A 13204-nucleotide genomic window follows, 5' to 3' on the forward strand; every position below is an offset into this window, starting at 1 on the left:
TTTTGCAGCAGAACAGCACCATGAGAAAGCAATGTTTGTCAGTCAATAGAAATCACAAACAAGACCAGGGCTGGAAGGGCAGAAGAGCATCAATGCAAACTCCCAATATCCCGCTCCCACCCCCTGGCTGCTCCAGCACCTCGAGAAGGTTCCTGTGCCTCCGCACGATGAAAAAGCGTGACACGTACCAGGCGTGAGTTTCTTTTCATGTCTTTTAACTGAGTGGTCAACTTATCCAGCTCTGTCTGGTGAACTTCCAGATACTCGCTGTAAACACAAACCAGAGAAGGGATGCATGAGCTCTGCAGCACATATCAAGCTGGCTGCTGACCATCCTGAAAGAAAATCTGCCCAACAAATGGCTTTCCTCACTGGATGCGTTTTCAGACAAAAACTCATTTATGTTGATCTGTCCTAAAAGCAGCTCCCTGCTGCCTGTTTGGGAATAAATAGGAGCCGCTTATTTAGCTGTGTGTAAGAGCTCGGTGTTCTCCTTATGCTGAGCAACCAGTTTCTAGTAAGCTAATCTGCTGCTTAATTTAGGGGCTGGTGCCTTCCAATCGCTGCTCTTGTATCTGGCTGGTAAAAGCCCCGTTATCGTCTGGGATGTTATCTTAAGTGCAATACAAGCCTCTGATAGGGATCTAGGAAATTTGGAGGAAAAAAATGTTGAAATCCCAGCTTTTGGGAGCTTTCCCAGCAATTGGAGTGGAAGTGGGAATCTGCCCTGTTTCCCATACAAATATTTCAGATCCTAAGTCTTACAATCCAGGCTCCAAGAGGTATATTTTCCTCTCCTATGATTAAGGATCCCTGTTCCTGTGATATGTTTCTCTAGGCTCTAAAATGTCACAGAAAGCTTCAGTCAGCAAGCAGACTAAAGGCTCTTACTCTAGGCCATGCTTCAGGGCTCGGTAGACCTCTTCCATCCTTTTAGGCTGGGGCTCTTTAGGCGTGGTGCTGTTCTTATGGCCCAAATTATGCATTTTCTTCACCTTTGCTTGGGGCTTCTTGAGTGCAGAGGAATTTTCAATAAAGGAGTTACACCTGCAAAATGAACATTAAAGAGGAGGAAACCCCTATAAATCATAATGATCTCAAAGGACCGTAGCTTGAAGAAATCTTCTGATATTATCTCTGCTAGCAGAAACGAATCTGCTTCTGTGCCTGCCAGTTAAAGGACTGCATTTGTTTACAGGTTAAGAGGTCTGAGCAGCCTGGGACATGCGCTGTCAGCTTTTGATGTGCCAGTTGCCTTGCCGAGATATGAATGCTGGTCTGGAAACACCAGGCTGAGCCTGAGGCTCATCAGACATTTCTCTGTCTTATACCACGCCTGTCCTGCCTCACGTTGCTCAGCCACAGCCACAAAAGGGCTGAGATACACCCAGCTCCTAAAAACAACAGAGAGCCCAGAAAATCTCAGGTGTAAAGCCTGGGGGCTCCTAAGGAAGCTTGGGGCTTGGTTAAGAGCATGCCTGGAGGACAGCATCACGCTGCTGGTCTGGAGCGTGGACCAGAGGTAGCTCTCCCACATGGCAAAGGGAGGACAGTTGTGCTGCATATAGGTGCCTCTGGTGACTCTGCTGGGGGTAGGTCAGCATCTACCCACCATCCCTGACTTGAGCTGTCAATGGAAAGTGACCCTTTGCCTGCCGTTCCTCCTCAATTGCTAACTGGTGGTTGGGCGCTCGGAGACTTTAAACAGGTTAAAATTAAGTGTAAAGTAGCCTCTGGGGGCATCGGGGACTGTAAGCGCCTGACTCAAAATCCTGTCTAGCTAAAGGGAGGTGCAAGAAAAGGCTCTGCAGCCAAGCTCTGCCCTGTTTCCAGAAGGACGTGAAGGCAGCCCCGCAGAGGAAACAGAGTTCTTTTCAATTCATAGCAGCGTGGCAATGAGAAAACTGTCTCTTAGGTAGCAACGGTCTTAAATCGGGGGCGGTGGGAAGCGCATCATGTTCCTGCACATTTTGCATGTTGAAAAGATCACTGTGCAAGTTAGTAAATTAAAATGATTCTCCGAAATTCTCTCACAGCTCTGAGACTTGTGAGGAAGCCCTGCGTTAATGGGGGAGAGGCAAACAGGCACGTGGTAGCTAAGGCAGAGGGTAACAGCCTAGTTAGACAAACAATACGTAGAGATTTTAGCGTAGAAGGCTTTCTTTGGCAAGTCAAAGAGAAGGCAGTCCTCTCTTGCTTCTTTTCCTCCTTCACCCCCCAAACCCCAAGGGTTCCTTAGGGCCTGATTTGGAAATTCCCCTTAGAGAGCACAGCACTTGCCTGGAGCGTCTCTCCTGAAGCCCGCTGAAGCCAGCGAAGGACTGGCTTCTAATAATCCCATTAGGACCTCCTGGAGAGAAGGAATGTGATCCTATTGACATGATTTCGGGAAGCCTGGAAGATATTCCTGAAAAACAACAGAAAGCAGGTCAGCGATGATGGAGGGTGAGAGGCAGGCGGTGAGGCTGGGACTGCCTGGTGTCCATCGGTCATGGTAAGGGGCAACTGAACCCCACGAGGGGCCACAAGCCAGGGCACGAATCTGTTCGCATTGCCAAATCGTCCCGCCTCAAAACCAAAATGGTCCTATCTTCACTTCTGACTTATGGCCCGTGGTCTACTGAAAATGGGCCAGAGGCACAAAGAGGGTCTGGATGTGGGACTAGAAACCAGATGCTTCAGCGTGATAATCCCAACGCCATCCCTGATTTCTTCCATGCCTGGCATGCTTCTCCCCCAGCCCTGGTGTCCCCATCTGCTACAAGAGGGTGTCCTGGAGATTATTTTGGGAGCGTGCAGAGCTCTTAGGGGGCTCTCGCCATCACCGTGAAGTGTTATTACACACATTAAAGCAAAAAAACCCCAGGGTTCTTTTTAGCATAAATCAAGTCCTGCAGCTCCCCTTTGATCCTTGCTCCTTTTCCTCGTGGCTGTTCCCGCCCGACTGCTGAGAAGGACGACGCGGTGGGTGTACGCGCAGCCACGGAGTGCTGTGATGAGAGATGGATGCTCTCCGCCACGACCAGAGGCAAGTACACAAGCTCCAGGCACCGTATGCTCTGCGTTTCATGCGTTCAAGGGAGCTCAGCACCCTGGGAGTAAACACTTGCTCTGTGCGTGCTCATTTCCAACGCCCAGCTCGGCATCTGCACCGAACTAAAGTGGCTTCAATCAACCCGTAAAGAAACAGCAATCAAGTGCCGTGGTTCACAACAGCTCCATCATCAGCTTGCTGCTGCCACAAGGGGAGAGAGAGACATCTCCCTCTTCCTTTCCTCCTTGTTCCACTGTTTTCCATGTCCCGGCCCCGGCACTCACTGCCCTCAGCAGACAACAAAGCAGACTTTCACGCTGCCTTAGTTTTGTGCTGCTCTGGTGAGATGAATGGCCTCACCGAGCTGTTTGAGGAGCGTCACGGCCAGCTGAGGCCAGGCAGCAGAGCAGGGAGTGTGTGGGGAAGGGGGATGCTGGAGAAGAGGGAACTGGTCCTCAGGTGCTGCCAGGGACCAGCTCCTCTGTCCCGCAGGATCCATCCTCTCACTGCATCCTCCTTTCCCAGGGTACCAGCACGGCTGCTAACGCCATTCCGCTGTGAAACGGATTGAGAAACTAGGCCAGCTTAAAAATAACCTGACAAAAAACAAAAAAAGAGATTTTTTTTTTTTTTTTTTTTTCATTTATTTTAGAAATTGGACCCGGCATGCCCCACACCCCCATTTCACTCCAACAGCTGGGCCAAGGGGTGAGTTTGGTGCGGAGGCAGGATGGCACAGCAAGGGCTGGAGCTGCCTGCAGGCAATGGAGCTGATGCTCTGCAAAACCACGACCTACAGGGCTGAGGGGGTGACCGAGTTCAAACCTCCCTCTCATCCCCACACACCAGCAAGGATCACGAGCATCCAAAAAAGCAGCCACTTGTGACGGCCAGAGATTTGCAACATAAGCCTTCGCAGCCGAACGTACTTATTAAAGATAAGCACCAGAGCTACGTGGTGCCTGCACGGCAAACACTCACTGGAGAAAGCAAATACATGAGGAAACATTGCGCGCCATCCAGTTATCTTTAATTTGTAGTGCTAAGCTGGCCAAACACTCTTTGAGGTGGCAGTAGGCGCCGTGGCAAGCTACTGCTTCTCCGTGGAGAGGACCGCATTGCCCCAGGAGCTGCTTTGTCAGGAATGTTTCTGCAAGAGCTCTGCCAGAAATACTTTTTCCAGTCCCAGCACTGCCAGCGCTACTGGTAACATCAAGTTTTCTCTATTGCACAACCAAAAATCTGTATGCTTTGGAAGCAAGGGTGGCCCCCTGTGACTTGACGGCCCTCAGAGATACCACCTGGGCTGCACTTAGGGCAAGTTTTCTCCTCCGCTGTGGTCAGCAGATAATGCTGCTCCACCATTTGTGTCCCCAGCTGAGCACGGACGCAGCGCTGAGCCAGTTTAACCACAGCGGGGATAAACCCTTGGGATAGAGAAGTCGCTCTCGGGCAGACCAGGGCCGTGAGCACACACACTGGGCAGAAACCCACGGCCAGGAGAGATGGAAGAAAGGGAAGGGGTAGGAGCAGGAGGGTCTTGGGAGCAGCTGCTCCTCGTAGGCTCAGGAGGAACCGCAGTGAACACAAGCTTCATCTTACTCATACAGGGGTAAACATGCTCCAGCCACAGCTGGAGATACTTGAGTCTTTGGTCGACGAGAGCCCAAATTTGGCCCTACGCTCAGCCCTGGCTCCTTAAGGCTCTCAGCACACCTCTGCAGGGCTGAGCTCTGCTCCAGTTTGCTGACACCCGGCACTTGGCAGAAGCCACTTTGCAGCTTTCGAGGTCAAACCTCGCATCGCTGTAGACGGTACAGCGTCTACCCGCGCCAGCTGACATCCAACAGCTCAAACCCCACCGAGAACCAGCTCCCGAGAGACAGAGCTGAACCCACCCGATCACAGTACTCTGAGGGTCTGAGCAGCTAGTTCCCTTTGGTTTTGCAAATAACCGTAAGACGGTTAGGCTGCATGATCTATGCTTCTATTTGTGTACAAGGATTTGCATTAAAACTTGGGTCCAGAGTGCCAAGGAGCAGAAAATCCCTTGCAAGTGTTCAGCGCTTGCATCGTTTGACAGGATGATTAACACACCCCCCGACAGCATCTGGAGACCTCTGAGGGTAGAAGCTAAACAACACTGACAGTCAGAAGTGATTTAACTGCATAAGCATCAGCCATTCCTCAAAAAATAACAGGAATAAAACCAAACTTGAAGTTGGATGCTAATCATGACCACGTTGGCTATAAAACTATAATTACTTTAGATTCAAAACTCTTGTCAAAATGCTAACATCTTCCACATGATGAATATCTTCTGTATTAATGTGAATGAAAGATGAATGGGTTTCGCTCTGAACAAAATCTTTGTGTCCATGCGTGACCGTATCCAGATACACTGGAAGCGTTTCGGTTCTCTTTTCCTTCGGGGAAACTTAAAAAATTAATAATTTTGGAAAAAGGATGTACTTATTTATTTTCTGTATTTTGCTCAAGCACTCGGATGGCTTTGCAATGCTTTAGTAGCTAAGACTTTCCTCAAGATACCAGAAGGAAGTGTGGAAGAAGTGCAATTGAAATGCAAATTGAAGACCTGCCTGAAGCTACTTTTGCTTTGCTTTTGCTTAAAATGGTCAGAACTCAGTGCCCAGATAGGCTTGTGCTCTCTCTATATATTATATATAATCTTGGTGATTAATGCACGTTTAATTTCTGTACAGAAGAAAACTGTGATAAAAGGAGGTAACAGAGTCAGAACTGATGAAATCTCCCAGTTCTGTTCAGTTACTTTTCAGTTTGACAGGTTAGAGGTTGACTCTATTGTACAAACACAATCTGTTTTTAAGATTTAAATTTACATTGCTGACATCTTAGATACTTCCAACCGACCTCACAAAATCGCACTGACTCTGCCCAGCAGCAGCAGCCCCTTAGCCTAGATTCACATAGACAGTGGCTGCATATGGGCACCACGTCGATAGATTATTTATGATACCTACATCTAGCAAAGACACTTTGAGTGATGAGTATTTGTCACATTGTTGTAATATACTTTGTAGAGAAGGATTCTATTTTCATGCCTCTTAAACCACTCACAGGCCTCTGTGCTGTCAACTAAACAAACCTACCTCTGAATTTAATAACACAGTTGTACTCCGATTATACTCATAGATGTAGTCACTAGTATAATTTCAGCAAGGCTCAGCCCACAAGGACTTACCCAGATCTCTGGCTGACCTTACCGGTATCCCTACAGATGAACACTACTAGGGGGATTTTGGTGCTAGTCCAATGTAGTGATCAAGTTTCTAAGTCTGCATTTAGTTGTTAGGTGATATAATGCTACTGTCTCCTAGATACAGTATACATTTTGCTCTCAATATAAAGCATACTGCACATTTAAAATGGTATTAAATGCTTTTGAGATTCAAGAGATCCACCTCAGCAGCGGATGCAATGAGTATGCTTACATTTTTAAATCTATATAGCTAATGAACCACTGATGTTTCATTTTAAAAAGTCACCAGTCTGCTTACTGCTAATATAAGCATGCACTGTGTAGGAGCATAATTAATATAATTAGTACTGCCCGTGCTAAGTGCACGGCAGTTGAACGATGAGCCCATCAGTGAGTCAAGGGATAAGGTGAAATCCTATCAGTACTCTTTCTCTGCCCTATTCACTAATAGCTTGCAGCAGGGAATGGCATATAATTGACGATGTCTCTGTCCCTGGGGAAATAAAAGTCCCCTCTCCCGGCTCTCCTTTCAGTCTGAAAACAGGGAAACAGCTGAGCCTGAGCTAATGAGAGGGGAAGGGATCATTGAGGCCATCACTTCCACAGGGCTGCCCTCTCTTCGTCACCCTCAGCATGGACCTCCACCTCCCGTAATGCTGAAATATTTGATAAACAGCGTGGACTTCGATCCAAGCTAAGAGCGGGGAAGTTCAGTCAGAAACACATTTGCTAAACCTAGACTGACTTTCACACAGTCCCTTTTTGTTCGCTTCTTCCCCATGACCAACCCGGAGATGGCATTTTTTCTTCACCACATTGAGGAGTGGAAGTTGGTTTTGCTACTCATGTGCTAGCAGCCATGTAAAGCTGCAACAAATACCCGAGTGGTGACGGTGCCCTTGATTCCTCCTGCTCTCTCTGGGTAGCAGCTACGGTTACGGCTCTGGGTCTAGGGTTTGCTGTTGGGTGTTAGACAGCTGTCTGCAGCTGAGGGTTTGTGGAATAGGGGCTTCGAGGATACTTTGGGGTTATGTATAAGCCTTGATTAAATGGCAATGTGAGGTTGGACTCAATGACCGAAAGGACCCTTGATAATCCTGTTCCTATCTTATTTTTTTGTGCGACACGTGTTTCAAGGCCCATTCTGGATCGAAGGAGCTGCAATCCCTACAGTGAGATGGTTTGTATGTTGTTCCTTCCGCTGATCTGTGGTCTGCAGGCTGCCCGTCAAAAATTGGCGGTAATTATTTAGGTTAATGTAAGCTGAAGCGGTCCACTAAACTGATGCAACTGGATGGCTGCAGAAGTCAACTGACTGTTTTGCATGCCAGGAACATTTCTTACCTGCAAACCTGGGGTATGTCTAACAAATGAACGGGTATCTTCTTGAATAATGAAAGAAAAGAATATGTTCCTCTCTCATCTATGTCAAGGTCTGTGTTCTGCTTATCAGACTAGCTTACAAACGTAAAAACTTTTAATTGCAATAAGATCGCATTTAGAAGCGTGCATCTCCAAAAGAATAAATCCAATAAGGGAAGAAACTGATTATACCCTAGAAGTCACGTCCTCCTCCCAGCCAGCCAATTCTTTCTGCTTTGCGTTCATAAACCCAAAGAGCACAATTCAATTCTAAACTTACTCAGGCTCAGTTCAATGCTGAGCTCATTCAGTACACCTTCGGCTGGTGTCGCTTGCTTTTGTAGCCTAAAGTCCAGCCATTTTTAGCATTTATTTTCCAACTTCTTCCTTCTGACTTAATTGAATCACCCTGGCAATATGAGCATGGCCAGTAGCCCAAATAAGCACCTGGAATTTATGGTTTCCATGTTCCCTAGACTCCTAGTAGGCACAGAAGTATGCATCTTGGATGAGAACGTAGACATTCTTGTGGATGATTTTTTAATATAAAAATTTGACAATAATATATGGGTAAGAGCGCTCAGGAGCATTATAAAAACTTTCACAAGAAATTTAATTCTTGCACAAGAGCCTTTACACTTTTAGGACAAAAACTTTTAGGCATTAGCTCACAGGCTCCGAATTCCTGGATGTGTCAGGAACATTTCTGTGGGATGGGATCTCCTGGAAGCACCCTTAGAAGGGTGTCTTCTGTTGGTCATTAGATTACGTGCATTGCAACTTTCATGGCATATTTTATGCTCCCAGTGATTGGGCTGCTCCTCCCTTGTGCAGGGTAGCATTTGCCAGGGTTGTACAGACATGTGAGCTCCATCTGAAGAACTATTCTTGGTTGCCAGAACAAAATCACGCGCATTCGTTCCATCAAAGTCCGAGGCTATGAGATATTGCTAAATAGCAGCATATGGCTATACTGACAAGCACACTTCCCAAGCCTACATCAGCCGGTGAAAGGCCAGCAGATCTGTGAGCTTCAAACGTTAATTTTAGCATACAGAAAAAGAGCCACGTGGGCTTTCCAGCATGGCTGCGGAGACCGGCGTCGGCTATAGCCGAGATAGCTCCCTCTCCTTCCAATGGGACATGTGGGAGCACCAGGGTCACGCTCAGATGGGCATCAAAGCCGCCGGTAGCCACGTATTCCTGCCCCAGCGCAAGGAAGCAAACTTCTGCCCCATCTCTTGCAGCACCAAGAATCTTAGTTTAACCCACCGCAGCTCGTCCTGCCCTTGCTGGCAGCCTGAGCTGGGTCTCTTCCCCCACCGTGGACATCCAAGCCTCGCCACTGACTATCCAGCAGGATCTCTCTGAAGGCTCGTGCTTGCTTTTCACCGATAGCTTTTCATCTGCGTCAGCGACGCCTGCAGTGATTCTTTCTTTTATTAGTTGTCTTTCAATACCTTCAGTTTGGGCAGATTCAGTTTTTACAATGCACGAAGAAGTGTTTATGCAACTCGTGCATCTTTAGAGCTCTACTTAAGCCCATAGCTGGGAGCTTTACTTTGTCATGCAGAAATCCCTGCGAGTGAGCACAAGGTGCCGTTACCTGTTTCTAATAAACAAAAACGTTAGCTTTGGGTATTTCGGTACCAAATTTTAACTTTTGCTTCATATAATATTTTTCCCAAGACTTGATACTAATAGCAAGACTTGTACTTTATGGTCTCATTTCCTTAAGAACATTTTTTATGTTGTATGTAAGGACATTTTCAACTCAAATGCTACAGTATTTGCTAGCTCATCACTAGACACCCTGAGCAGAAACACAAATTGTCTACCATCTGGAATAGCTCATGCTGTTTGTTCTGCTCCTCCTACCCAAACTGGATGAAGTACATCAACCAAAAAGCAATAGTAATAGTAAGAAAAAAGCTAACAATCCAGGTCAATAGCAAAATGGTAAAGTATATGTGGCTGTAAATGTATAGGACCTGATACCTGATGCTCCCACCGCAATATAGCTCCACAAATTCTGTAAGCATTAGTCGTTTTTCACACCAGTCTAGGTGCCAAAGTCGGCGTGGGGACTTTTAACTTCATCTTTTATTTTTACCGTAAAACGTGCCTTTGGCTCTAACTCTCATCACCTCACTAGCACAGAAATAATGACTGGCTGTGGCTAAGGTAAAAGCAGCACCTCCCTTCTGTCTTGTACCACGATTAGCTTTCTTCCTGCCCTTTTTGTAGCTGCTCTTTCACCAGAGCTCTCGGTACATGCCTCGTTTACCCCACCGGAGAGCCACAAACTGCCCTTTCCTCTGCTTAACCTCCCCTCAGAAAACACCTACAGCACTGCTCCTTACCCTTGGCGTAGCACCTGCCGAAAACATAAGGCGAAGGAAATGCAAATGAGATCTTTCACCGTAATAAACCCAAGGAAAATAAATTTGATCCTAAATGGCTCCCGCCCACGACAGATGGGTTCGTGGTAGCTGACCTCCTTTTTTTTTCAGTTCCAACATTTGTTTCGCGCTGGCAGCTGGAGTGACCGTGCGCACGAGCCCATGCGGTGCCCTCCCTAATGCCGTTCCCTTACAGCGCTAGAAACACAGAGCAATTATATTCAGCTGGCATTAGCGTCGATAAGCGATATTTGGTCTGTAACAGTACGTACGAGTGCGGCTGAGGGATCAGAATCCGGCCGCCTAATTAGATTTGATGTTCATTCATTTCAAACCCACCCCGGTATGCAGAATTATCTTTGATTAGTAGTCAGCTCCAATTCTACTCATCATTGATTATTCTTTATGTCAATTAAAGATTTAATTAAAAACAAAGCCCCCTGCTGTTCAAGTACCAGCAAATAATCTAAAGAAAAAGCATTTCTGAAAATCAACTGAAAATGATCTTCTCGTGCTTTAAATCCACCTTGCACCAAATCCGTAACAGAGGTTCAGGGTGAGTGACCTGTCTGTATAATGAATCACGCTGTCATTTCGGCAGTGCTACGCGATAGTAAAGGTGGAAGGCTTTGTCCTGCTCTGTCATCTAGCCCTATTTTAGGAGATAAACTACAAAGACGTATCTTGTGAGAAGCAGTTAGACTAGCAGGATGGAAAACAGGCTATGGGAATTACTCTAGCAACAGCCTGGCTACTTCTCTACCTCTTTTGGCGTATGCCGCTGAACACTGCCCCACTGACGACACGCATTGGGTGGAATTTCAGTTTCTCAGGTGATAAAAAGCAATCAACCTATTCTGCACTTTTGCAAGCATTACCAGTAGGGGAGGCCGGGGAAAGCATGAGTGGTGCTGGCGGTCTCCTGTGTCCCTTACTGACCGACATTTGGACGAGCCCATGAGTAAGATCTGAGAACAAGTGGGGTAAGTCAGCCCTGATGTCAACACATGCCACTCTGGTGGGAGACTTTTGGCAAAATCCGTGGTGACTGTGAGCAGTGACCTAAATTTGTGTGTCAAGTGTAAGCAGCAGAGTGGCTTCACTTTCTCAGACTGTGTAAGCAATGAACATAAAAACCTTCTCGCTGGCAGGAGAGAAAAGCAATGACCCAGCAGTGTTTAATATAAAATCACCCTTAAGAATGCTGCTTTCTTTTAATACTTTGCACCAGTACTTCTGCTGTTTACAGCCCTCATTTAATGCAGACGGCAGCAGCACGGGCAAGGACAGCAAGCTGAGACTACTACGTCTTTGCATCTGCAGGAAAGTAAAGGCACCAAGTAAACACATGTAGGATGGTTTAGGTAACCAGTAGGCTACTCTAGAAATTAGTTGTTTTGCTTCGGCCAAGACAGACAAACACTAGCTGTACTCCGTATCCACTTCAGGTACGCCCTAATAGAAGCATAAGTGAGCTAAATTAAACAAATAGGACAGGCATTTCATCCCTGAAAGGAAAGTAAAACATCATTGTTGTCAAATCCTTTCAGTCGCTAATGAGATACAAACGCTTTGCTTCTCCTCTTTAATTCTCCTCTTTAAATACGTGGGATTAGGGCGACTTAAAATGCCTTGGATGTTTATATGATCGTTCTACTTCAAGGGGTGTCTTAATGGCACATCGATCACTAAAATGTTGTTGAAGATGCATCGCTCTATGTTTTAGGACAGAACATCTTTAAAGCTGGACGTTCTTGTCCCAGATACGAGTATTGCACCAACGGATTTATTTAATCTTTTTGACAACTCACAAGTGTGGCCATTTCAAGAGCATTGCCATAAAAGTCCTGCGTTAACTTCATTTATATTTGGCTATAGCATGTGTCTGAAGCTTTCTTCTAGTACATCAAGTGGTTGAACACTGTCCATGCACAACCGAGAGAGGCTGTCTCTTGGCTTCAGTTCATTTAAATTAAAAACTTGAATCTTGTGCTAGAGAAGATCTTATGTATCTGACCTCTAAAACTTTTATTTAAAATTAATGGCAGAGGTTATTATTCTTCTGGCTAAAATTAAAAACTCTCAAAGGCACAGGAGACAACAGTGCACATCTAACACCACCAATAGCCTAAACTTCCCCCAGACCACCACCATCTTCTCTAGTCAGGATCATTAACGGAGCTGTAAAAAGTAACTGGAGGAGATTTGATGCAGGATAAAGGGGTAAGGGGGTTCTGTGCTAGGTAAAGAGTCCCTTTTGGAAAAGCTTGTGTTAAAGATGCTGGTACTGGAGAAGAGACCTGATGACCAACGGGACACAGCTGAGCAAAACCAGGAACCTCATTGCTATGTGCAGACGGCCGGAGGGACAGGTCTGTGCCCCCACGGTACTGTTTTACATGGAGTAGTCACAGCCCACCAGCGCAAAAAGCAGGACAGCTTCATAGATACACAAGTGTTTACAGAAACAGCTTGAAAAAATACATAGAATTTTATGGAGAACTGCTGTCCTTGCCACTGCTTTCTGAAACCACGTTTCATTTCAGTAGCTATCAAGTTTCTCACTATAGAAAATCTGTTCCCTCTTGAATCTGCAAGGGCTTTCTGCTCCTTGGGGCAAAGGAGTTTACACTGTTTGAGTGATCACTGGCACAGATTTGGCTTGGGCTGGTTAGCACTCCCCTACACAATTACCAGGCATGGTTCGGGAAGCCATGTGGGCCAAGGACCATTCCCAAAGCAGTCTTCAGGTGCTTCCCTCTTTTGGAGGACAGGGGAGTTCAATGCCATGGATACAGGCTGGTCTGTTCCTGTTCCCATTAGCACTTAAGAACAATCCCAAATGCCCGTAGTTTACTGTCACGGACATAACCACTGCTAACCTGATGAAAACCTTAAATATATGGTAAGTAGATCTAGTCAGGTTAAATCGGTAAACTTAATCTGTAGTGAACATTTAAAAAAGAAATCTTGATTGTAAAACATCATACGCTCCAGCCGTGCTATAAGATTAGTTACCATTCGAGTCTTTTAGACACAGAGACATTATGGATAAACTGAGCGTGGATTAAACAGATCTGACAGCGTTTATTATTGCTGAACTACAAGGTAATTATCTTGCATAACTTTTTTCATTGCACAAATTAAGGCAGCACACATCTCGGC

At 46.1% G+C, this 13204-nt stretch overlaps 1 protein-coding gene across 1 annotated transcript in view; it reads right to left on the reverse strand.

Moving 5' to 3' along the window:
- The window catches only part of RIPOR2 (RHO family interacting cell polarization regulator 2), a 69251-nt gene that overhangs the window by 32719 nt on the left and 23328 nt on the right, over positions 1–13204 (reverse strand). Inside the window, exons 2-4 of the mRNA XM_049830472.1 lie at positions 2281–2407; positions 892–1047; positions 189–267 (exon numbers count right to left, since the gene is read on the reverse strand). Of these exons, the coding sequence (XP_049686429.1) occupies positions 189–267; positions 892–1047; positions 2281–2407 (362 nt within the window). The remainder of the gene's footprint in view (positions 1–188; positions 268–891; positions 1048–2280; positions 2408–13204) is intronic.

The sequence above is a fragment of the Accipiter gentilis genome, chromosome 27 (assembly GCF_929443795.1).
Source record: "Accipiter gentilis chromosome 27, bAccGen1.1, whole genome shotgun sequence".
Taxonomy (NCBI): Eukaryota; Metazoa; Chordata; class Aves; order Accipitriformes; family Accipitridae; genus Astur; species Astur gentilis.